Consider the following 26653-nt stretch of genomic DNA (forward strand, 5'->3'; position numbering starts at 1 on the left):
GGGAAATATAATCTTGCTTGGAAACAGGTGAGGGTGACAGGAGGGTCATCCAGCTTTATAAAAGCTGCCACAACAAATTCCATTTGATCCATGCCAACATGGAAAAGCGGATGTTAGAATGGTTACACACACAAACACACACACACAACCTCCTGCATTATGAACCTGTATATTTTCAGAAATTCTGAACATGAAGATGATTAGTGATACAGAAATTTAAATGGAATGATGTAAGCAAATTATTTCCAGCAGCATCCAAACACCCATTTCATATATTTTCACAAATTATTGCAACTTTTTTGGATTTTCAAAAGCTGAAAGTCTTTTGTAAATCTAACCTTCCCAATGTGATGCAGCAGTGCTGTCTGCTTCCCAGTCAGGTAACTTGAATTAAATATAGTCATAAGACTTGTCAGAGGTTTATATCAATGACAGGGAAGAGTGGGTCTCGGCAGTTCAGTACTGCATGTTGCTATGCAAATTGACGTAACGTTGAAAGATGTAGGAAATGTCAATTAGAGCAGTGAAACACACGTGAGTGCAAATTCAAGAATTCAGACGATCGGCTGACAGGATGATGGCAGAACAATGAAATATGAATAAGTTATGATAGCATTGTCTATAAATTATCATAGAATTTGGGCCAGAGAGAAATACTGTGCCAAGTTTGTGTCTCATGCAACAGCAAACACCTTGAGCCATAAAAGAAACTAATAAAGTGATTCACATGCAACCAGCTGGAGCAGATTTCATTGTTTGCCAAGTTGCTCTTTTGCCAACTCAATGCAATTGATATTCAAAAGAACAGAATAGTAGAATTATAATAATAGAATGGAATAATAGTGCTACAGATGAGTTTCCCAACCTATTTTCTAAAAATTTATATGTAGAAGAGTCTAACACTTTCAGAAATTTTTATCACTGAAGGAATATTCTAGAAACTGATGCTATTTCCTTATTTTGTAATGTATGTATATCCATGTGGGTCTGCAGCTATAACATTTAGCTTGTGTTAAACTAGAATTACAAAGATTTTGATTCCAAATCATCAAACTGCACCTTTAACCCTTTCGTTACCAACCCGGCTGAAACCAGCCCTGGCTCTGAGTACAAATGTCTTGTTTTCATAAGTTTTGAATTAAAATCTTCCACTAAACTTTAGTCACAATTTATGTTCCTAACACTAGCTTAATTGATATAACTAAGTTATTTTACTAAATTCTTTGTTATATTTAAAATTGATTGAAAGAAACACAGAGCATCTGAAAATAAATACAGTAACGAAAGGGTTAAGGAAAACATGTTAAGCATTTGTTTTGGTGCAGCTGACTGAAATACTCTGATAGGGAAGCGGCAGTACAGGTTTCTAACCATACACATGCACACTATCTGTCCGTCTGTCTATCCACACACACACATATACTATTGTAAGTTTGTGTTGGGTAAAAACCTGGTGTTTTCCTCATACAATCTAAACTCTTGCCTGTCTACAAATTCAAAGAAGTTCCCCTCGTACACAAACCTCAGCTGCATTACAAATAAATGATTATGAGTCACAAAATATACAAAGGCTGTATAAATTTATACAAGGTTGAATATACCACAGTGACACGTCATTAGATTAGTATCAGGCTGTGCTTCTACTATACATGGTGGAATTTATACAGATATGATATTGTCTGTCATGTAAAATCATTTGTTCGTAATGTGATTTAAAAAAGGAATGTCACGGAAACAATTGTAATGAGTATTAAACTTATGCTACGTCGACTCTTCATCTTCTTTGACTTATATACACATTCACACACACACACACACACAAACATGCACACACACAATATTATTTCCTGAAACATTTTCATTTATAAAACGAACCAACCCTCGTTAATGCAACAAAAGGGATGGCTGGTGAACAGGTATGATACTTCAAATCTCAAAGTGGGTGCTATACTGTGTAACACCTTGCCAGCAATCTTTCTTCAGCTGAGTGTGAACAAGTAAAGCACCAACCAAAATGTGACAAGAACATCTCACCTGTCTGTGAAGAGATCCAGTGCTGGGACTTAGCGAAACATTTGCCTCAGATTGGGATGCAACTACCATAGAGAGAGGACGCTGCTGAGCCAGCTCTGTCTGTAGAGATTGGCTCTTTTCTAGTACAGGTGACGCCACAGGTTCAGCCTTTTCCCCTTTTTTCCGTTTCAAGGAAGCATGTTGTGTATCTATGGAAGAATTTGTTTGTACTGAGTGGGGTTGCAGTCTTGGAGAGCCAGAGAGCGCACTGCTGGTGTCAGATTCCTCAAAACCTTGATCCGGAATATCTGGAAAATCGAAAAATGGAATTAGTTGATAACATTAAAATATTGGTGCTTTGTAAATCAAGAAATCTCTTTAGATTGGCGCCAGTTTAAAGAATCCTGTTGCTCCACCTGAATGAAGAATAGTCTTTGGATTAGTCTTTTTGTTGCTCTGTAAGTAATTTGTTAGAAATCCATTTTTTCCTTCTGACTTATCCTTATTTAATATATTTACTGTTGCCTAAACATCGGTTAATCCTAGAATTGTTTATACCATTCCTTGATTTTTTTTCGAAGAAATAGTTTTTATGATCAGATGATGCCCATCCATCCTGCTGCTAACCCATGAATGAAGGAGAAAGACAGCAATTTCTTTTTGAAGAAACCCATTTGCACATTTAGTAAGCTAAATTATTCTGTTAAAAACATGAAGTTGCTATTTATATTTAAGCGAGGTGTGGAGTGGAGTGAACAAATATGACTGAAATCCCAAAATATTTCCAACCAACTAAAATTACACCTACAATAAAAAGAAAATAATTTGAATAAGTAGTAATGACAAAGGAGATCATTCCAAAATCCAACCCAAAAGAGAGCATGCTGGGAGGAGTGACTAATAACAGATATGTTTCAATGTTATCAAACCTCCTCAACAGAGCATGGTCTGATGTAAATCTAACAGATTTAGAGATTTTAAGCAAAAGGGAAAAAAATTCCAATGAGGCAATTTAAAACAATGAGAGGGCAAATTTTCAGAGGAGTGCCTTTGACTTGAAGAATATTTAGTTAAGTAGGAGCAAACATACTGAATGTAATAAGCCAAACAATTTCTAATCAATTTAAATGATGTCTATAATGTAATTTGCATCTTGATTGTAAACAGAAACCTCTGTTCCTATACAAATAATGCCAGTTATTTATATTTCTCTGTCGCAGCATGCCTAGGATATCTCTGTCAGAGGGACTCAGTAAGAGATATCTATCAAAAAGCGATGGGGACGGATGATGAGGAGAGCATGAGGCTGTTGGAAATCTGCGGTGGTGGTGGAAGAGTCTAATAAGACTGAAATGTGAGGGGAGAGAAGTTACCATTCTTACCAAAGATCAGACTCACTTCCCACAGCCCGGCCCCTATTCAATTTATTTTTTAATTGGTTTTCATTTCAGAGTTATCTATCTTGCTTTTCTGGATGAAAATTATCATCAAAACTAATGACTTTTCTCTACATTACATGTGTAACATTTTCCAAGAAATTTTGGGAACTGGAGGTTGGGCAGGAGCGCGGGGGGGGGGCTTATTAAATTAAATATGTTAGTCACACTTGATTTCAGTTCTTTACATAGTAGACATCCGTTGGGAAACTTGCTATTCCCTAATTTACTCTGTCAATCAGAGGAGGAGGAGGAGATGAGGAGGATTACTTTGATAATCTCAAACAGATGAAAGACCAAACTAATCAAGATAAGATAATGTTTCTATTTTCTTAAAATATTGATATTAGTGAAGAACTAGATTAGTCTTAAATTAATGATACAATCAAGATAATTGATTGATATTAGGTAGGATAAGGGGGGGGGTGATTGGATTAAACTGATTATTATTAAGAGATAAGACTTCATACTGAAAGAAAATTAAATTTTCATTTATCTTTTAATGAAAACCTTAATCAATTTAGAAACCATTACGTTAATGAGCTCAAATATGAGAGAATGACATCACCAGATAAAGAAGAATGAGGCAGGATCTTATTCAGGCCTCTGAGACTGGTGAGAGGAAATTATCCAAAAACAGGGCCTCACATGTTTCTAACAATGTGAACCCTGCTAAAAGCATCCTAACAGACTTTTACAAAGACTCTGGCTACCAAATTTCACTCCCAAAGACCTGGTTAAGTTGATTACAATGTAGAAGACATTTGCCCAAGATGATGTGCAAGGGGATCAAACCCCAAATCCACTCAGTTTGCAAAGGAAATCTCTGAAGCAGACAGCCTTGTCTTTATCAAACTTCCCTCAAACATCTTGGTTGATCTGAGGTCACAGCAGAAGACATTTGCTCACATCGTTAAGCAGTGGGATCAAACCATAAGCTGAAACTAGAAACCAGGAAGTGAAACAATCGTTTTAATTGCAGGGTCATATTTGGAACCGTGTTAACCTCATTGAACACAACTCATAATCAGTGAAAGCCAGCCATGACCATACAGAGACAGTGTCTCCAAGATTTCATTAGTCAGAGTATACTGTTCATTATTTAAAATGGAATTTCAGGGTAATTTAGTCTGTTGTTATGAGCAGGTTGTCTGATCACATTGAGGATGGTTCTGTAGTAGGTGGAGGTGGAAGTTCATTATAATGGTAGGATGGTGTCAGAGGGGTGAGCATCAAAGGCAAGAAGTGTTCTGGATTGCAAGACAATGTGTGAGAGAGAACTGAGATGTCATAAGCGAAAAGTGTGTTTGGAACAATGATGGCAAACTCACCATCAATATAAAATGAAAAGAAACAAGTGTGGAGGTGCTATTATGAAAGGCTGCTGATGTGGAGAATACATGGGATAAACATGGATTATCCTGTGTAGATCTAATAAAGGGACAAGTGATTCAAGTTGACAGCAGTGTTATAAATAAAGTGATTAAGGATATGAAGCAGGGGAAAAGATTTGGATTCATCATGGACAGGTGAAGAGATGCTTAAAATATCTGGGGAGGTGGGATACCTCAACAGGTAATCAAACCATTCAGGAAGGTTTCATTCCTAATGACTGGTCTTACAATAGCAATGTAAAAAACTGCTACAAGGGTAAAGATAATGCCTTCTGACCCTGAAAGGGGCACCACAGATGCAATCTTCCTAGTGAAGCAACTGCAGGTGAAATACCTGGTTAAGAATAAATTGCCATCCCTGGATTTCTTTGATTTGGAGAAAGCATTTGACAGGGTATTACACTCAGTAATTTGGTGATCTCTGACAAAACTATCTCTTGCTGTTCCTTTTCTCTTACTCCCCCCCTCCTTTACTAGTAGTAGTCATGCAAATCCTCTACAAGAACCTGCATTGCCCCCACCCCACCCCAAGCATGAAGTTGACCCCTGCCACCCAGTGAGTTGCACTGCATCCTCAGTTGTGCAGCAGATGGCATGAAAAAAAGCCCCTAGTCCTTGCTGTAGAGTGGTTAGTGTTAGGAAGGGATATCCAGCCGTAAAAACCATTCCAAAACAGAGATTGGAGAACAATACAGTCTTTGGACACATCAGATCCTGTCTAACTGTCCGACTCTGGTCAGCATGGAACCATGGCATTAAATGATGATGATGAAAATGATTATAATGTTAAATATGACAAAAAGAGAAGAAAAAAAGAGAGTAGGTAATGGAATTACTTATTTATTTATTTATGAATGAGATATTAAATTTTAAGAGTGCAGAGGATCATGGAACAAGAATTTGGTTGAGGAAGTTAAACATTTCTAATGACTGCTTAAAACTGGAATCAAAGATTGACAGAAACGATCTGAAAAGAAACTAGAAACTTTACATTTAAGTTTATCAACTGCATCTTGATGGAACTGAACCCTTAATTATCTCCTTATTTTAGACTATAATAATATATTATATAATCATCATCATCATCATCGTTTAACATCCGCTTTCCATGCTAGCATGGGTTGGACGGTTCAACTGGGGTCTGGGAAGCCCGAAGGCTGCACCAGGCTCCAGTCAGATCTGGCAGTGTTTCTACAGCTGGATGCCCTTCCTAACACCAACCACTCCGTGAGTGTAGTGGGTGCTTTTTATGTGCCACCAACACAGGTGCCAGACGAGGCTGGCGAATGGCCACACTCGGATGGTGTTTTTTACGTGCAAAAACGACAGTGCATGAGTGTGCGAAGAACTGGAAAGGGGACAATCTATAATGCTTTCTCTTTCCTTCATTATGTTCTTCCCTTTTGTGATAATCTATTAAAATATAAACTGTTTAATGAATAAGCTTTGTGAATCTCATTCCAAACTGAGATATATATAATGAGTGTAAAGTAAAATGTGAGTGCTCTTATCATCAGAGGTAGATGGAGAAGTGCAGTGGTCATCACTTGAAGAAACTTCAGTCAGCAGTGGTCAGTCAGAAGATGGAGTTAATCCTGGACAAGGCACCAAGAAAAGGGGGGAAAAGTTTCAACCAGAGGTGGCACTTGCTTATGACCATCTTGTGATGTCAAGACATGGGTACATACACATCTACTCACACATACATTCCAACAAGGAAGAATGGTTATACTGCAAAATAGGGACCCCCCCTACCCCATCCCTGCTGAAAACTGGTGTTTGTGTCGATGTGTACAATGTGTTTATGTTTCCTCCAACAGTAATTGTCTACAACATCATATTAAACTAATTAAGTTATGGATGATGCTTAACAGAAGGTTTAAAGAAAATACTCATTAAAAATGTTCCATCTAGAAAAATATTTTAGTTAATTGTAGCATCCAGGGACATCTCTGTCAGGAGAAGAGACAGAATTTCTTGTCTAAGCATTTGTCTTTTTTTTTTTTTTTAATTATAAGTGATGTTAGCACTTAAATTATAAGTGATGTCATGTGGCAAAGATTGTGGCTTCAGATTGAAATTAATGTCATATTTCCTCCAGTAACAAACAGCTACACCATCTCAGCAAAATGACTGTAGACGACCAAGCTCTGATGTTGTGCACAGTAAAATCATCACAGTCATCATCATCATAATCATCATAATCATCCTTTTACTGTCACTTTTGCATCGGTTGCAAGGAGCTGATTGAGGTAAATATTCAAGAGCCAAGTGTTCTTCCTGCTGCCAACTCTCACTTGTTTCCAAGTAAGGTAATATTTCCTCATGATCAGACATTATTCACAGGAAACTGGAAATGAATGACATTTGCTTGTATGAGAGTGACACACTGTTATTACTATGCAATGGCAAAACAAGGAGACACAAATACACACGCATTATATATATATATATGTGTGTGTGTGTGTGGAGGTGCAATGGCCCAGTGGTTAGGGCAGCGTACTCACGGTCGTAGGATCGCGGTTTTGATTTCCAGACCAAGCGGTGTGAGTGTTTATTGAGTGAAAACACCTAAAGCTCCATGAGGCTCCAGCAGGGGGTGGTGGCGATCCCTGCTGTACTCTTTCGCCACAACTTTCTCTCACTCCTTCTTCTGTTGGCCTGCTCGCTTAGCCGGTGGGGCGGCGTCATTTTAAGGCTAAAACAATGCAAAGTGTATTGTGACCAGCGATGTGTAACAACATCTGATAGCCTGGCCAGTCATGTGATCATGTGATATATATATATATACATATATCACTCAAGATACCATTTGACCCGAAGAGTAGCCTGTGGTATACACCTTGCTTGGATATTTACCACTTCTGAGGTTCTACTCACAATGAAACATATGTAGTCCAGATCTTATCTACTCCATTCCTTAACTCTTGTATTCTTATTCGCACACCCAGCAACCCTGGTTGCCTACTGTGAAATATCGTACTTCAATACAAAAAAAATCCACAACCTTCCGTCTCATTAAACCACCATTTCCCTATAAGTTGGTTTTTTATATTTACTACAGATTGCTTGAAGCTAACCTCCTTCCTACACCTCAATTCCCAGATTTTGTCTTCCTCTTCTCTTGGACTTTACTCTGTCTCCAGTTTCTGAAGAAGAGCTTTGCTCGAAATGTAAAACCACCATTTTTTCTTCCCTGAGCATCTGTTAATACTTTACACATACCACACCCTCACATTGTTGGTTTTTCCTTCTTCTTGTGTTTTCTTTCTTCGTTTTTTTGGGGGGATTAATTACGAATACATATATATATATATACACACACACACACATATATATATACATGTATACATATATATATACATACATACATACATACATGTGTGCGTGTGCAGGCACACACACACACACATGATGAGTTTCTCTCATGAATGTGAAACCCATTCAGAAAGCTTTCATCAACCTGGTGCCATGCAGCAAGATTGAACCTGAAACCATGTGGTTGGGAAGAAAGCTTCTGACCCACACATCCCACACCTGTGCTTATAGGGATAATAGTCTCCCAACATAAAATTATCTTCTGCTTAATATAAATCCGCAGTAAATTTTGGGGGTGAAAGACTGGAAGCTGGGGTGGGTGGATGGGTGGGTGGGTGTGTGGTCGGTTGTAAAATGAGATTCCTTGAAAGGAAGTGTCGAGTTCCAAAACAGTGAGAACTTGAGGTGCAAAGCCTCAGAAGAAGTTCTGTTGGAAAGATTCAAGAAACAACTGTGTGGAAAGCTTGGCAGTTCCAACCCATCAGAGACTGAGTTCAAAATTCCACAACAACTATTACAAGTGAAAACAACAAGGGAACTATAGAGATTCAGGTGAAGAACTTTAAGGGTCTTGGGGCAGCTGAAGGACCTTTAATCAACATTCCTGCATTCTAACCCACTCACCTCTTTTTCAACCCAATTTATTTAACGAGACACACCTGGCTGCTGCATACAGAGCAGCAGACTAAAAATTGGCAGTATCTATCTTGTTTTAATTGAATTTTAATGAAACCGTTATTCTAATTTCATGTTTTGACTTTCTTTTTCTCTCAGAGAGTTCATAATTTAACTTTTCCAAGTTCAAAGCTGCTGAAAGTGTTCTAACTAGCAACTGTTTAAGACTTTCAGTACAGGAAGCATTAAAACACACACACACAATACCAGCAGAGCATCTGATAGCTGACATACTTTTAGTTGTTGAAAGGGAGTGTTTTAAATTTAAAGAGAGGAAGTCCATAAAGTAGAATAATTTGTTAATGTTAATAATAATAATAATAGTAATAATGATAATCCTTTTAGATTTTGGCACAAGGCCAGCAATTTGCGCAAAAGGGGCAAGTTGATTATGTTGGCCCCCAGTGCTTTACTTGTACTTATTTTATTAACCCAGCACTTAACTGGAACTTACTTATCAACCTCGGAAGAGTGAAAGGCACATCTGACCTCAGAGCTTTGAGCCGGAAAAAATCCGTTAAGTATTTTGTCCGGTGTGTGAACAATTCTACCATCTTGCCGCCTAAAATAATAATAATATAATGACATCATTGTTTTTATTCCGAAATTAGACTCTACCGGGAGTGAGAAAACATGTATTTGATGAAATAAACACTAAGAATATACAAGAAAGAAACAAAAGAAGACAAAAAACAAGCCAAAGGTTAAGTACAATAACAATATATAAAACAAACAAACCAATGTCTTTCTAAAGCCATAAACCGTAAACAAGATCAAAGTTTTTTATGGTGAAAAGAGGAATTTCCTTTGTAAACAAGTCTACTTGATTAACATCGTTATTGAGAATAACCAGTAATTACCAACCATCCAAGTGGTTTTGCAGGGTTCATGTCTTGGGATACTTGCACCTTGAGCAAGTATCTTCTAACATTACTCCAGGTCAGCCATTGCCTTATGAGTGGATTTGGCAGATGGAAACTGTTAGAAGCTCAGTGAGTGTGGTGTGTGTGTGTGTGCACCCCAACTGCTTCACAACCAGAGTTGGTTTGTTTACATCCTTGTAACTTAGTAGTTATCAGAGCAATTAGCATGAAGTGATCCCCTGTTCATTGACATTGTATTCAACGTTGATTAGTAAAGTGTCAACTGAATGAATTGCACGATTAAGTGTTTTGCATCTCAGTTCCAGTTTCAAGTCCAACTGGGATCAACTTTCTGTCCTCAGGTACCAGTAATAAAATAGGTACCAGTAATACAACATGAAAAATTACTGATGCCGAGAAGTAGTGGCACAGGGGCATTGAATATGAACAATCAGCAGAGAGGCTGGATGGAAAAAAGAAGAGTTTGCATGGTTCATTGTATGTATTATGTGGTGAGAGAGAGAAAGAAGAAGAAGGAGGAGGAGGATGACGACGACAACGTAAGACATATAAACTGGTGAATGCAAGAGATAACGACAGCCCAAGTAGGGACACATGATGTGAATGGGTGACAGGAGCTGGTTGAAGAAATGTCATGTGTTGTTGAAGTACCTGTGTAAGGGGCAGACTAAAGATGGTATAAGAAGAAATGATGAGGTGAGAACACAAGATGTTGGCCTCTGCAGATGTAATGGGGAAGTATCTATATGAAAAGTGCTATGCTATGTGGTGGACCTGTGATTATTACAACACTGAGGAGTAATAGAGGGAAATCAATACAATTGAATATTTTATCATTCAATAATTTACTTTGATCTCTTTATCATGAGAAATCCTTATATTTAGCATCACATCAATAGCAGAAATTCAAGATTTATTCTTTTAATGTTTTTGGAAAGTGCATTGAAAGAGTTTTACAAAGTAAACAAGAAACTTATATGACATTACATTAAAACATTTCCCAACTAATCTCCTTTCCTACTCCACAGAGAATAAGTGAACTCATCATTCTTCGTACTTCTAAATAAAATCAAAGAAATATTTCTAAAGTTTTACATTAACTCGCCATCTTAAGATACCAACAAATTCCTCTAGTATTTATAGAATTTAATTGATCTAAAACTGACATTCTAAGTGAACACCAAAAAAAAAGAAATAACCCCAAAAATCAATACCAGAAATATTAACAAAACCAAAAAGTCAACCAGCTTTTACCAGAAACGCCGCCTATCTAATAATACATTATCATCAACATTAATTCCATGTTCTTTTCTCCATATTGGCATTGGCTGGATGAGTCTCAAAGAAAACATTTCTCTCAGAGGTTTAATCTTACTTTATCTTATCTATCAGGCTTGATGTTCTTAGGCCTGACCTAATTACTTCCCATACTTTCCTTCAGTTCCTTCCAGTACCAAAAATATACCAAAGAAGACTTCACATCATGAATCAGTAAATTATTTTTGTGATGCCCCACTTTTGAGTTTGTAACATTTTCCCCAGGATCCACACTGTGTATTATACCATATCTTACATATAAAAAGACTCCCACAGTCTCCTCCCCAAACTGTTTCAATTACTGACGAAGACTGAGACCTCTGAGATATGCTGTGACTGTGAAGACCCGACAAATGAAGTGAGTTCATGGCTCACAGGACGGCCTGCTGTGCTAACCTTGGATCGTAGAGTGACCTGCTGTTCTTGAGGAGATCTATTGAGTCAAGTACGTCGACATCAAAATAAAAATCAAATGGAAATTGTAGTTCAGATACCGGTGCCAGTGACACGTAAAAAGCATCATCCAAATGTGGCAAGATTCCAGCACCACCTGACTGGCCCCCATGTCGGTGACACGTAAAAAGCAGCAACCGATTGTGGCAGTTTGCCAGCCTCCTCTGGGCCCTGTGCCAGTGGCACGTAAAAGCACTCACTACACTCACGGAGTGGTTGGTGTTAGGAAGGGCATCCAGCTGTAGAAACACTGCCAGATCAGACTGGAGCCTGGTGCAGCCTTCGGGTTTCCCAGACCCCGGTAAAACCGTCCAACCCAAACGGACGTTAAACGATGATGATGATGATGTTTATGTCAGCAAAAATAAACAATCATGACACAAAAGACTGACTAAAAGCCATCAAGTGCTCAATGGTCCACAAAGAGAGAAGCTTTTTTAAAAAAATGTAGGAAAAGTACAAAACCCACAGAGAACACCCCAGAGAACCATTTGAGGACCACTGCTTGTCTATTGTTGACTCTTGCTCTAAGTCATGTTAGCTGCCAAATTCCCTCAAATCACACTCATCTTGCGAAGGGAGAAAGACAAAAGATATACAATGACTAGGAGAAAGAAAAGATGAACATAGGTCTGCCCACTAAGAGGTAAACTGAGGCTAAACAACAACTTCCCAGTTGTAACCCACAGAATGTTTATATTTTGGATACAGTATTTCCCATTCATAAAGCTTTATTAGGGTAACTGCCATTTTATTTAAAGTTTCTTTTCAGTTGATAATTTTATTACATTAAATAGTATCCTGATATATAATCTCCTAGCAATGGCTATGTGGTTAAGAATTTTGCTAAGGGACCACAGAGTTAGGGGTTCAATCCCACTGTGTGGATGTTGTCACATCCTACATTACAGCTGCAGTACCTGTTGAAAGAATCTTATTGCATGTGTGCCTTTGCATGCATGAATGAGTTTGTTTCCTCTCATCTTCCTCTGTATTTCTGTTTGTAAAGAAAAGCATCACTATTCAAAGAGGCTGTGTTGTTTGGTGGTCATCTACCATGAAAGCCTGCCTGGGCTTCTTGACCAGTTGGGCACATTTGGACAGAGTCATTAGTTTCCAGTTCTCCGTGTTTGTTGTACAATAGACTAAGGGATTATTACTTTGCTTGGACACAGGTGAGGGCTGCTGCCATGAAGGGCCAACCGTCACCTCGTTTAACCCATGCAAGCAAGGAAAGGTAGACATTAAAACAATGGCAGCAGCATACCTCACGTACTGGGTGTGATAAGAATAGCCCCCAAGTCCTCAGCTAACTCCTAGTTAGGACTAATCTGAGTTTAGACTTGTGAAAGAAATTACTTAAGTCATGGCAACATAAAAGTGGTTGCACAGACTTGTTTGACCTACATTGAGAGAGAGAGAGAGAGAGAGAGAGAGAGGGGGAGAGAGAGAGAGAGAGAGAGAGAGAGAAGTTAATTATATTGTGACAATTTGAAGCAATTAAACATTTACTGGAGTAGTTTTATGATCTTCCATATGGTATGGGTATATTTTAAAATATCTCATTTTCATTTTATATGTGAGAACATTATTTGCTTATTTTGATAAGATTATTCTTACAAATATTTTTATTTCAAATTAATTAGTCATAAGCAGCAGGGTCACACCCATGATCTTTGCAGATCTCTTCAGACTGGAGAGACTGATGATGCCAGTGATTGGTTTGGACTTTTGACATCGGACTACATAATTCCAAATTCAACACCAGCTGTAACAATTCTCACCAATCTGTAAAAGCCGTGAGTGTTACCCCTCATCCCATGACTAACCGGTCATGATGATTTCTTTTATTTTCATAATAATGTGCTTCTCATTAGCCACAAGGAATGAGAAAAATGATCAACGATGATACTAGACAATACAGTAAGGGATTAGTGCTGTGTCTTTTCCTCCACCGTCAATTCGTCAAACGTCTTTGCGTCCATGTCTTCTGGTCTGATGTCTTTTTGTCCAACAACTTTTTGTCCAATTTTAAATAAACTCTTTAGAAAACAATGTGATATATTTACAGAACTCTATTGAGCCTCGTTATAGGATCGCTATTATTGTTCTTTTCCCTTGGTGGAGCACATTTGAATATTTGGAAATTAATCAAAACTCTGAAGGAAGAGGAAGGGTTTGTTCAAGATAAAATGACTAATTCTTTGAGGAGATCCATCAGATTCATGTACATGATATCAAAGAATAACTGAACACTTCAAAATATTGCTCATTGAATGTGGATCAATAAGAAAAATTGATTTTTTGAAGAGTGTGGCATATAATTTGCATCAATTTTAAGCGATCATAATAAATCATTAGTTACATCTTATTACTTTTTTAAAATGACTCTTTTTTTTAAATACATTTTACCAGAATATTTTACCTGAATTCTATCAATAAAATTCTCAATGATTATTTGATTTTGATATCCACCTTATTTTCTAAAGAGTTTACTTAAAATGGAACAAAAAAAATTATTGGATAAAAAGATGTGGACGAAGTGACATCGGATGAAAAGTCAGGTCATGGAGGGATTGCATAAAATTTATAAGCAAGGGACATAATGAAATAAAACAAAAAATAAAAACAAAACAAAAACTGAAAAACAAGTCCCCATAAGGAGTGTAGACTTTTGAGAGCTATTCATAGAAATCCCACACAAGCCACAGTCAGTTTGATCATTAAGGCAAGGACCCTCTCCCAATCTTTTCCCTCCATTCTACAAATGTATGCTCAAATCAGGCCCATTCATTTGCATCAGGCTCATCATTCTCATCCACTTTGGCAGCACTTTTCTCTCTTCTATTTTCCTTTCCAAGCAAAACTTGTGGGCTCAGCCAAAGAGGAAGCTGTCTGTCTTCAGCCCTTCCAACCTTGTCTACCACACAACCTCTTTTGCAAAGGCCACCATACAGATAGAAGCTGCTAACGCTTTCTGGTCAAAGGAAAGTGGTGGAGCAATGGCCGGATCCACTCTGTAAATGACAGCAGCTGTTCAACAGAGGTCCAAGAGTCTGCAACGGTCAGAGAGTGAGAGTGAGAGTGTAGAATGGCTTTGTTGCTGTGTGAATCTCAGACAAGCAGAGTTGGTAGCAATTTTGTATCTATGGAGTTTATCTTGAATCACCACAAGAGGGGACGGGGTTAATTGATACCATCAATTCCAGGACTTGACTGCTATTTCGTTTTATCAAGCTCAAAGAGATGAAAGGCAAAGTTGACCTCACAATGTAAAGAGCTGAAAGAAATGCCACAGAGCATTTTTTCTGACATTCTATAGATTTTGTGTACTGACACAACAACAACAACGACGATGATGATGATGATGATGGTAATGATGATTTCAAATTTTAGCATAAGGCTAGCAAGTTCAGGGGTGGGGTTAAGTCGATTACATCAACCCCAAAAGGATGAAAAGCAAAGTCAGCTGCTGCTAAACACTTTCCCCAGCATGCTAACAATTCTGTCAGTTTGTCTCCTTAACAATAATAATAGTTTCAAATTTTGACACAAGGCCAGCAATTTCAGTGGGAAGAGGTCAGCCGATTGCAACAACCCCATTGCTCAACTGGTACTTCATTGACCCCTGAAAGTATGAAAAGCTAGGTTGACCTCGGAAGAATTTGAACTCAGAACATACAGAGTCAGAAGAAATGCTGTAAAGTAGTTTATCGGATGTGCTAACAGTTTAGCCAGTGCACCACCACCACCACCTGAATAACATCTTATTAACGCTACGGTGCACCAGATGGTACAGGAGAAACTCACGTGAAACTGCTACAGAAAAACTTCTCATGGTCGTAATAAAACATTTGTAAGATTTCTTATCAAAAGAGCTAAATTAAGTTCTCACATAAATAATAAAGGATATTTTGAAACATAGCCATACTAGAGAGAAACAGTAAAACTGCCGGAATAAAAAAAATGTAAATGTGAATGTTTTATGGCTGAACATTGTCAGAATATAATCATAATTGTTTGAATATTTTCTTGTCTGTGATAATGAGGCTCAAACAGGCTTCTTAATGGCCTTTAATCAGTTCTTTCATAAATCATTATCACAACTCAGATGAACAAGGTTCTATAGGTAATAGTAGTAGTGAAAGGTGAAGAAAAACTCAAGAAAAATTTAATATAAGTTAAGAATAATCTAATTGCCATTCTTGTATTTTTCATCAAAGACCCAAGTCATTTTTATATTCATTTTTATATATTACTACATTCTCGGAGTGGTTGGCGTTAGGAAGGGCATCCAGCTGTAGAAACACTGCCAGATCTGACTGGCCTGGTGCAGCCTTCGGGCTCCCCAGACCCCAGTTGAACCATCCAACCCATGCTAGCATGGAAAGCGGACGTTAAATGATGATGATGATGATGATGATGATGATGATTGTAAATAACAACCACTAAATATTTCACTCTTAACAATTTCACCCTCAGTTAATTTCCACAAGACATCCAAAAACTTCTCTCGTGTTTTTCTGACTTTTCAATGATATTAGATGTTACTGTGACTCTTTATTGTGTTTTATTTCCTTTTCTTCTTATCCCTTATAATTCTGTTTTATATTATATAGTTATATACAGGTGCGGGACTACTGAGTGCAGACTACTAGAAAAACATACCCAGCCTGACTGAGTCATCAAACCCAACTGCAAAACCAAAGTCCCAGGTGGTAGCAGCAACCATCTGAAGGTCTTCTGTCCACAACAGAGGGCAACAAGAGCGATAGCATCAACTGCACCAACAGTAGAGTTCAATATTACCGTCCATAACAGTTCTGACTACCACCACCACCACCACCACCACCACCACCATAAAAGAAACCCTCAGCCTTCACAAGCACACACACATGCCTTTCCCATCTATCTCAGACCTCTCCAATTCCAAGGCCCTTATCACTTGGTCTTGGACCAAACAGCTGCTGTTGAGGCAAAGAGGAAACAGAGACAAAAAAGAAAGCTGCAAAGTTCCATGGGTCAGTAGAAAACCTGTCTTCCATCCGATTTGTATTTAATACTAACGTGCACAGTCTTTCTCAATGTTATTGTTTTTACAAACTAAATAGTTTGTTTAAATGATGGGATGTTAAACAAGAAAATTCTTGTCTCGGCATTGTTTTCTGGCTGCAGAAAGAAGTGCCAGCCACCAGGATGTTATCCTAGCCATGTTAAGGATGTGCTTTTGCTGAGAAGGATAATGGGTTTCAGTAATAGTGATACTCCACAAATGGAGCAATGTTGAAGATCAGAATTTAATAGAAATTAAGACTAAATGACTAAATTCTATCTCTTGTGTGTTTGTGTGTGTGTGTGTGTGCAGAGAGAGAGAGAGAGAGAGAGAGAGAGAGAGCAGAGTTTGTTGACTGAATTGATAAGAATCTATATTAATAGCCCCCATTTGATTCTAATAACTTTAATCCACAGAATGGAGACTCTGAGTACTGCTCAAGATGAAGGATTGCAGTTTGAGGTTTCGAGGATTGTGGTTTGAGACTTTCTTCTGTTTTCTTGCAGTTGAAAGAGACCAGATTGGCATATCACAATTGAAGGATGTTTTTGAAGCCCCCGTTCATTGAGTCAGTGATGGTTTGGCATGTGATGTCAAGCTTGCGAGTTGATAATGTAAAGGTTGAGGAACAGTAGAGAAGAATGAAAGGTGTTGTTATCTGCTTAAGAGGGAGTGCTGTTGAGTGCAACAGTAAGTCATTCATTTATGTGTGGAAGGAAATAGGGAAGAAAACCAAACCTTGGGACACACTGAAGCTGATGGAATGAGGGACAGAAGTCCAGCAACACACACAGCAATAGTGTGATCTGAGAGAAAGTCTTGATAAAAGATTCACACAGCAGAAACAGTTAAGAGCTTTGATACATTGAGGGCAATAAGACAGCCTTTAATAAATTTCTCCAAGGCAAGAGCACACTGGTGGATGAAGGTGGAAGGTAAGCTAACAGTGGATCTGGCTTTATGAAAACTAAAATGGTGGTCATACCAGAGACAGGGATTTAAAGTGTTGGAGGAGGACATCATTATTTGATGGCTGTCTCCGTGATTTTAGAGATATTAGAAGTGAGTGTAATGAGGATATAGACAGGTTGTTGGCAAGTGGAATCGTGCACCATTATTTTATGAATCCAAGCAGAACTGTCACAGCAGAGAAATATTACCAGAAAATTAACAAAATGCACCAAAAACTGAAATGTTTGCATCCAGTAATTGGTTGATCAAAAAGTGCTGTGGCTTCTTAATGACGACACCTAACTACAATTTTTTACAGAAATTGAATGAATAGGGCTAAGAAATTATAGCTCAACCAGCTTACTTCCCAGACCTCTCTCCAGGTGGCTACCATTTGGTCAAGTAACTCATAACTTCCTACAAAAAGCTTTTCTACAAAGCAACAGCTCAATACATCTTTTGAAGAATCAGATCTTCAGAATTCTATTCCATCAAAAAATTAGACTTGTTTTTTGTTGACAAAAATGTGAAGATTCTAATGATTCTGTTTCTAATTCAGTCTGTGTTGAGATATATTAGTTTCAAGTTGATGATTAAAAACAATTAGCTTTGCAATAACTTGATAATTGACACCAGAATGTATCAACCCTGGAAGGAGCAAGGGCAAAATGGAACCCAGTAATATTGGAACTGAGAATGTAAAATTCCATTAATACTGCAATTTGGTTCTAACAGACGCCGACGCTGCCACCACCACCGCTACTACTACTACTAATGATGATAATGGCTTCAAATTTTGTCACAAGGGCAACCATTTTAGGGGAGGGGATGAGTTGATTAGATCAACCCCAGTACTCAACTGGTACCTAATTTATTGATCACAAAAGGATGAAAAGTAAATTCGATCTTGGTAGAATTTGAACTTAGAACGTAGTGGCAGATGAAATACCACTAAGCATTTCGGCCAGCATGCTAACGATTGTCAGCTTGCCGCCTTAACAATAACAATAATAATAATAATAATAATAATAATAATAATAATAATAATAATAATAATTCATTGACCCCAAAAGTCGACCTCGGCGGAATTTGAACTCAGAACATAAAGACGAAATGAAATGCTCCTAAGCATTTCATTGAGCATCCTAACAATTCTGCTACATCACCGCCTTAATAATGATGATAATTTCTCACATTGAAATATACCTGTTTTACAAGAACACAAATTTCTAGGAAAGGGATGTAATGAATGGGATCAACTGTAATATTCATGAAATGTGAAAGTGTTTTGATTGTGGGGTTTCTCTACAGAAAAACAATCATCACTGCAAAGAAATACGTAGAAGCATGTGAAGACACAGGCACATTCTACGTCACAAAAGATCCATCCAATGGATCCATGTTCAAATCAATATTTAATTCTGGCTTAGCAAATTAAAAAGATACCTAAGAAAAAAATAATAAATAAATAAAACCATGTGGTTTTGGGTTCAATCTAACGATACAGCACTATGGGCAATTGCCTTTTGCTATAGTCCCAGCTTGATCAAAGTGAGTGGATTTATCAATCATCATCGTTTAACGTCCGCTTTCCTTGCTAGCATGGGTTGGACGATTGACTGAGGGCTGGCGAACCAGATGGCTGCACCAGGCTTCAATCTTGATCTGGCAGAGTTTCTACAGCTGGATGCCCTTCCTAACGCCAACCACTCCGAGAGCGTAGTGGGTGCTTTTTATGTGCCACCGGCACGGGGGGGGGGCAGTCAGGCGGCACTGGCAACAACCTTGTTCGAATGTTTTTACACATGCCAGTAAGTCGACACTGGTAACGATCACGCTTGAATGGTGCCCTTTTATGTGCCACGGCATGGGGGCCAGTCAGGCGGTACTGGCAATGACCTCGCTCAAATCTTTTACACATGCCACCGGCACAGGTGCCAGTAAGGCAAAGACCATTACACATACACAAACATGTGTGTGTGTTTGTGTGTGTAACCTTGTCATGACATCATGTGATGATTGTAAATGAGCCTCAATGTCGTACAAGTAATGTTGTTCACTTTCAATCTGCCCCAACAAGCTCTGTCTTACCCATGCAAGCATGGAGAGAGGTGGATGTTAAAAACAACAACAAAGATAACGATAGAGGAAAAAAGCAAAGCTTTGCATCAACCTTGCTAAGTCACAGATGTTTAGGTCGAGGCAAGATTAATCGAGGGGGACAAAGCAGAAGAAGAAGAAGAAGAATTCTATAATTAAAAGATTAACAAGATAACAGGTATTCAGCTTTAAGGAACAATATGTTTACCTGGATTTAGAGAAAGAAAGGGATTAACAAATAAAAGAACTGACAATCCACACCTCCTCCTCCTTCAAATGATGTTAGGGCAAGCATTACTGACAAAATTTGCAAGTGACAAGTGATTTTCTCTGATAAAACAGACTGGAAGTGAGAGAGTGTGTGCATTGAGAGGATGGACTGTGTGAGTGTATGTATAAAATGTGTGTGTGTGTGTGTGCATGCATACATACACCCACTGGTGTATATATATTTCTTTACTTCCCACAAGGGGCTAAACATAGAGGGGACAAACAAGGACAGACAAACGGATTAAGTCGATTACATCGACCCCAGTGCGAAACTGGTACTTTATTTATCGACCCCGAAAGGATGAAAGGCAAAGTCGACCTCGGCGGAATTTGAACTCAGAACATAGCGGCAGACGAAATACCGCTAAACATTTCGCCCGGCGCGCTAACGTTTCTGCCAGCTCGTTGCCATTGGTGAAAATATGTTATCCAACCTAGAGTAGCATGAACATGGAGGTTAAATGATGATTATGATATGTGTGTGTGCATGCATGCACAATAGATTTGAATACATCCATATGCTCACACTGACGTGATTAACATGAATAACTTTACAAAATATCTGACTAAAAACAAAAAAACCCTGCAATTGGAAAGATTCACTTAAATTGCCGAATGTTGATGTCTACTTTTATGTAAATATTTCCTTTATTTCACTTGGTCAGGGATGTGCACACACACACACACACACACACACACACACACACACACACAGAGAGAGCAGAGAAGCTTCAATGAAACAAAATGCAGAAATCATGTTAAATATGTGGTAAGCATGTATGAAAAGCATTCAAGTAATCGGTAGAAAATATTACATTTTTCAGTAGTAACACCCAAAACGTAACCCTAACATTGTTACCTATTTATATTAATTAGTTAGCGTGATGAATAATTCAAGTGTTTTTGGTAGTGGGAGGTGGAGAAGGGCCTGGAAAGATGCAGAGGAGTTTTTGCACCTGTTGATATTTTTCTCTGGAAAAATTTGTTACATCTGCAGAAAGTGCTGAGGTCAACCAGTTCCTGGCACTATTTTGGTAGCAAACAGTAGGATGTTGGTTAATAAAATATTGCAATGGGTAGAAAGTATTGTAAAAACTAGGAAACAAACAAAAAAAAGACTGTTTATAATAGTTAATCACCAATAATTTGTTTCTTTAATTTTTTTTTGCAGTCTGCTCTGTTTATAAAGAAATAAACTGATTTATCAATCAATGATAATATTGGCTTAAGTTAGCAGCAGCCTTGAGGTTGCTTTTGACAGGCTTACAACAGAGAATTTGCGATGAATAATTGATGTGTGTGTGTGTGTGTGTGCACGCGGATGCGTGTGCATTTACATGTTCACACTCATTCAGATCAACATAAAAACAATTAGTTACTTCACCAGTGAAAGAATGCAACACACACACACACACACACACATGCACTAGTGAAATAGGTTTGGTGGAGCCATTGAAACAAGGCTATTATCAATACAACATTCATGTAAACCAACAGACCACTCACAGGAGACTGCTTTTGGCATTGAGTAGTCACGTTGCTTGGCAGGTAACCAGTAATCAAAACATTGATCTGGGCTCTACACTGATCAAATTAATTAGCACAAGAGATTTAGACCAAACATTGCAATTTCAACAAGAAGGGAAAAGGGTTGTAGTTTGACATGAAACTGTTAATAGATTAATATAATTAAGAGATTGGCTGTAAGAAGCCACAGGGTAGAATATGCATTGTATTTTCAATGGTGAGGCTCATGGTAGATTTAAAAACTGTAATCTGACCCATGCAGGCATGGAAAAGAAGACATTAAAATGACGATAACGATGTAAACAAAAGTTGTATATCAACAAGCTTTCATTAACTGAAACCAAAATTTCAAAGATTTCCTTTTACATATTCTATCTTTTACTTGCTTTACTTTTAAATGTTAAATGGGCAGAAACACAGATCCAGGTTTTGACTCGGTCATATAATCAAAGCCTGGTATGTGTATGTCTTTCTTTGGATCTTCTGACTAAAACATACACAGATGTATTTATCACGTATATTCATCTTAAAACTTATATATGAAGTTGAAAACTGCTCTAAAAGATAAAGTTAAAATTAACAAAATAATCCAAATACAACAGTCGACCAACCAAAACATTGTAAGTGGATTTGGTAGAAGGAAACTGAAAGAGACCGATTGTGTGTGTGTATGTAAATGTGTGTGTGTGCATCTCCTTGATTTGACATTGGAATCCTTGTAAAACGAAAATCTCCATCACACATGTGGTGACTTTTCTCTCTCCTGTGAAAACATGTCTGGCCATGGAGAAATATTACCTTACTTGGACAAAGGTGAAGGTTGGTGACACGATGAGCATCCAGCCATAGAATATCTCTTGACCAATTTTTGTCAGACCCATGAGTATGGAAAAGTGAATATTATGATAATGATGCTAAGTAGAACTTTAAAGAGACTAGATACGTTATTTGTTGACACGGCATCAGCTCTACATCTAATCCCACAAAATAATCAACAGGTGTGCAGACTCACAGACACTAGAAATGCAAATGCAGCTGAAGTACATCACTTGTCTCAGTTTAATAATTACAAAGATCTGTCTCCATGGTTTTGTGGAGCAGCTAATACTTGAGGAAGAGTAGCCATCTGAAATTACAGGTTCTGCAATAATTCCATGAAAACTGAACGACAATTCACAGAAGACACTAGCACGAAAAAACAGGTAGGAAACTTAAAATGCTTTGATGTACAAAATATACTACAACCCAGTCACAAAAGCAAACAAATATCACAAATTTCTTCTCATGAAAATACACCTAATTTCTTGAAATGGTACCAAATCCTCACCTAGAAAACCAAAGGCTTCTATTATAATTGGCAATGTTTTTATAGCATTTCAAATTACTCTATGCTGACGTATTTTTAAACATTTAAGAAAATATTTTATTTATGACTATTCCACTGAAAGTTAACACCTAATAAACCAAACAATTGATATATATATATATATATATATATAGATGTGTGTGTGTGTCTGTGAAATGAGTCATTCTTCTTGAAACCATTACCATGTGGTCTGATGCCAACAGAAGGTTTTTAGAACACACATTAGCTAACCATGACAGTTGTCTCTACATTGAAATGATGCAACAATTTTCAATGAAGTTCAAATAAAGCTTATGAGCCTTCCAAGAAGACATGTCATTTACCCTTTCAGTGTTCAAGCTGGCCGGATCTGGTTTTTCACACTTACCCTACAATATCATTCTAAAAATAAGCAATCATATTATCGAAATCTCTGAGTTACAAGAGAATTCATGAATAACTGAAAACAACTTGAATAAAATAAGCAGATTACATTTGACTGAGTTATCTGAATGCTAAAGGATTAAAGAAAGAACACAACTGACATGGATTAAGTTATGAGAAGGGAGTTAAGGTATGTGAGATTGGCTCAACACAGGAACAACTTGCTGAAAGGTTGAATAAATGAGCTGGGGCCCGGTTAAAATATTAGATATAGCAAGTCACCTGAGAGATGAAGAGTTCAATTCAAATGCAAATTTTTTGTACTTCAAGAAACTTTCTATGGGCAGAAGGGAGAAAAAATATATACACTGGTCTAAAAAATTGAAAAAACCCAGAAAGTTTTAGATTAATAGCAAATGGTATTTTTTGAAACTAATGATTCCATTATATAATGAAGTTATTAATTTCTCCTTTATTTGGCGTTAGGAAGGGCATCCAGCCGTAGAAACACTGCCAGATTTGACTGGGCCTGATGAAGCCTTCTGGCTTCACAGACCCCAGTAGAACCGTCCAACCCATGCTAGCATGGAAAACGGACGCTAAATGATGATGATGATGATGATGATGATATGGAGGATGAGATTTAGGATAGAATGTGTATTTTGATATGTTTAACTCCAGCTGTAATAATTATTATCGTTACACTTAACCCGTTTATAATTACAAACTTCTTTGTTTAGTACAAAGTCTGTTTTGTGAAATCACACAGTATAATTGGTTGATTAAAAACTTTATTAGAATGCTATTTATTGTCAATCAAGAGAAATAGAGAGGAAATAGTCAACACTAGCAAGCTTTGTAGAAAATGATGCACTAAAATGTATACATTAAATTTTTACCCTCCTTTGTGATCCTGGTTTCTAGATAAATTGCGAATATATTTCAATACATTTTGGTAATAAACAAAAACTAGGAAGGGTCTAGGAGAACAATGTACAAATTTATTACAAAAGTTGGTGTTTAAAATGCAACAAAAGCTTACATATAAAATTATATTGCAAGGTTTTTAATTTGAATATAAGCATTTTTAAAACAGGTGGTTTTTGAACCAGGAACCAAAATTGGTCTGATGTGAACTCATACCAGAAAAGGGCTCTGACAGGAATTAATACGAATATCATTTTTCAGGTTATTAAAGCACCTTCAATGATAATTAAAAAAAATATTTTGTCTTGACCATATCACTTGATTTGATCTTAAATTGCATCAGGTATCCTGGGTATGTGTACACTGTACCAAACTGGACTTAAACAGAGGACTTTTGTTTCTAAACTAACAGCAATCATCCTTCTTATTCAGCATTCTACAAGTTTAATCGTTTTCATTAGCAGCTGATACTAGCATTAGGATTTTATTTGGATGATTTCATCTAAATATCTGTTTAGTCAGAAGAGAAAAGGTGAAGTTTCATTTGTTCAACTATTAAGCACAAACAAAGACAAAAATGTTAAAAAAAACCAAAAAAAAACCCCAGTGTTTCAACAGCATATTTTAGATACACAGCATCGATATTTACTGTTCAATTTTTCTTCTGTTCAACCAAATATCAAAAATAGTCTTTTCCTGCCAAAGGAAGTCAGCCTAAAGAGATTCTCATTTCAATAAACATACCATTTGTCAACTGTTATTATTATTATTATTATTATTATTATTACTACTATGATTGCATAAATAGTGTTTTTACACTATGATACTCCCGTCCTTCACACCATTCCCATCACATGATTACTATTATTATTGATCATACCATTCTAACGGTATTACTGATTAAATGCAATCCTCCACAGTCTACCGTTATTATATCAATAACCATCAGCTGGCAAAATAATGGTGGATTCTAATTAATAGACTTCCTCTCGATTTGTGTTCTTCAACAACAGACTTCCTGTTACAAACCAAATTGCTGCTGGCCAAATCAACAGGGTACTGATTCCATTAGTAAGACAATGCTGGCTACCTCAGTCTACGTTGATTAAAATAGGTACCACAAGGTGGTGTAGTAGTACATTTCAGTGTTATAGGAAGTGAGAGAACTTGAGAAGAAATAAATGTTTGCTCAGCTTTGCTATGCTAAATTAATAACCCCTTACAAAGAGGTCGAAGGCTCCTTTCTCAAACAAAAATCCTTAATTATCATCATCATCATCATCTAATGTCTGTTGTCCATGCTGGCATGGGTTGGATGCTTTGACCAGGGTTAGCAAGATGGAAGGCTGCACCAGATTTCAGTCTCATTTAGTTAATATTGTTACTGTCAGCCTTCAAAACATTATCTGATGTACATTATTTACATTCGACAGATATTTGTCCTCATCTTGTTTGTTGTTAAGACAACGTTTCGGCTGATATACCCTCCAGCCTTCATCAGGTGTCTTGGGGAAATTTCGAACCTGGGTTCTCATTCCTAAGGTATTTTTTGATGTTATTATTATTATTATAATTGGTCCCCTCCCCAAAACTTTTGAGTCTTGTGTCTAGAGCAGAAAAGATTATTATTATTATCATTGTTCAGGTCACTGTTTGGAATTGAACTTGGAATCTTGGGGTTAGTAGCCCATGCTCATATGGCGTAGTGGTTAAGAGTGCAGGCTACTAACCCCAAAATACCGAGTTCAATTCTAGGCAGTGACCTGAATAATAATAATAATAATGACAACAACATCGAAAAATACCTTAGGAATGAAACACCAGGTTCGAAATTTCCCCAAGACACCTGATGAAGGCTGGAGGGTATATCAGCCGAAACGTTGTGTTAACAACAAACAAGATGAGGGCAAATATCTGTCGAATATAAATAATGTACATAATTCCTCATCTCTTAAATATAGAACTGTATTATCTGATATTTTCACCTTTTTTTTTTTACCACATTTCGGCTGAAATTTACTACTTAATTTCAATAATTTTGAAATTAATGAAGAATTTGGTAAAATAATTTTGTCATTAAACTGGTGTCTGGAAGTCAACATGAAATTGTGATGGAAGATTTTAATTCAGATCAATTTAGATCAGGAAGTTTCTATCATAGCATTAGGAGAGGTGGTCTCAAGTGGATTGGTACCTCAACATCATGTTTTGGGAGAAAAGGCTGGATAAAGGATCCTTAAACTTTTTAATAATAATGATTCAGCCAGATAAAATGATTTGATTCATAATCTTAAATAGGATAATCCATTCAAGACATGAAGTAAATTTACGCAACTTTTGAGGATTTTTACACTGTATACATCAAATATGTATTTACAGGAGTGCTGAATAAGATACATGTGTCTAATTGTCATTGTTTTTAACATCCACTTTTTCATGCTTGCATGGGTCAGATGGAATTCATTGAGGAATTACTGTTGCCAATCCTTGTTTCCAAACAAGGAAATATTTCCCCTGAGCCAGACATGTTTTCACAGAAGATTGGAAACATAACATCATTTGTATCACAGTGATATTTATTTACAATCATTGCATGTGTTAAGAGA

General features: G+C 37.2%; 1 protein-coding gene across 9 annotated transcripts in view; it reads right to left on the reverse strand.

Moving 5' to 3' along the window:
• Positions 1-26653, reverse strand: part of LOC115209795 (rho GTPase-activating protein 39) — a 511104-nt gene that overhangs the window by 44187 nt on the left and 440264 nt on the right. For all 9 annotated transcript variants that reach the window (XM_029778335.2, XM_029778339.2, XM_029778338.2 and 6 more), the window contains one exon: positions 2035-2321. In XM_029778335.2, coding sequence (XP_029634195.1) covers positions 2035-2321 — 287 coding nt within the window. The remainder of the gene's footprint in view (positions 1-2034; positions 2322-26653) is intronic.

Source organism: Octopus sinensis, linkage group LG3 (assembly GCF_006345805.1).
Source record: "Octopus sinensis linkage group LG3, ASM634580v1, whole genome shotgun sequence".
NCBI lineage: Eukaryota > Metazoa > Mollusca > Cephalopoda > Octopoda > Octopodidae > Octopus > Octopus sinensis.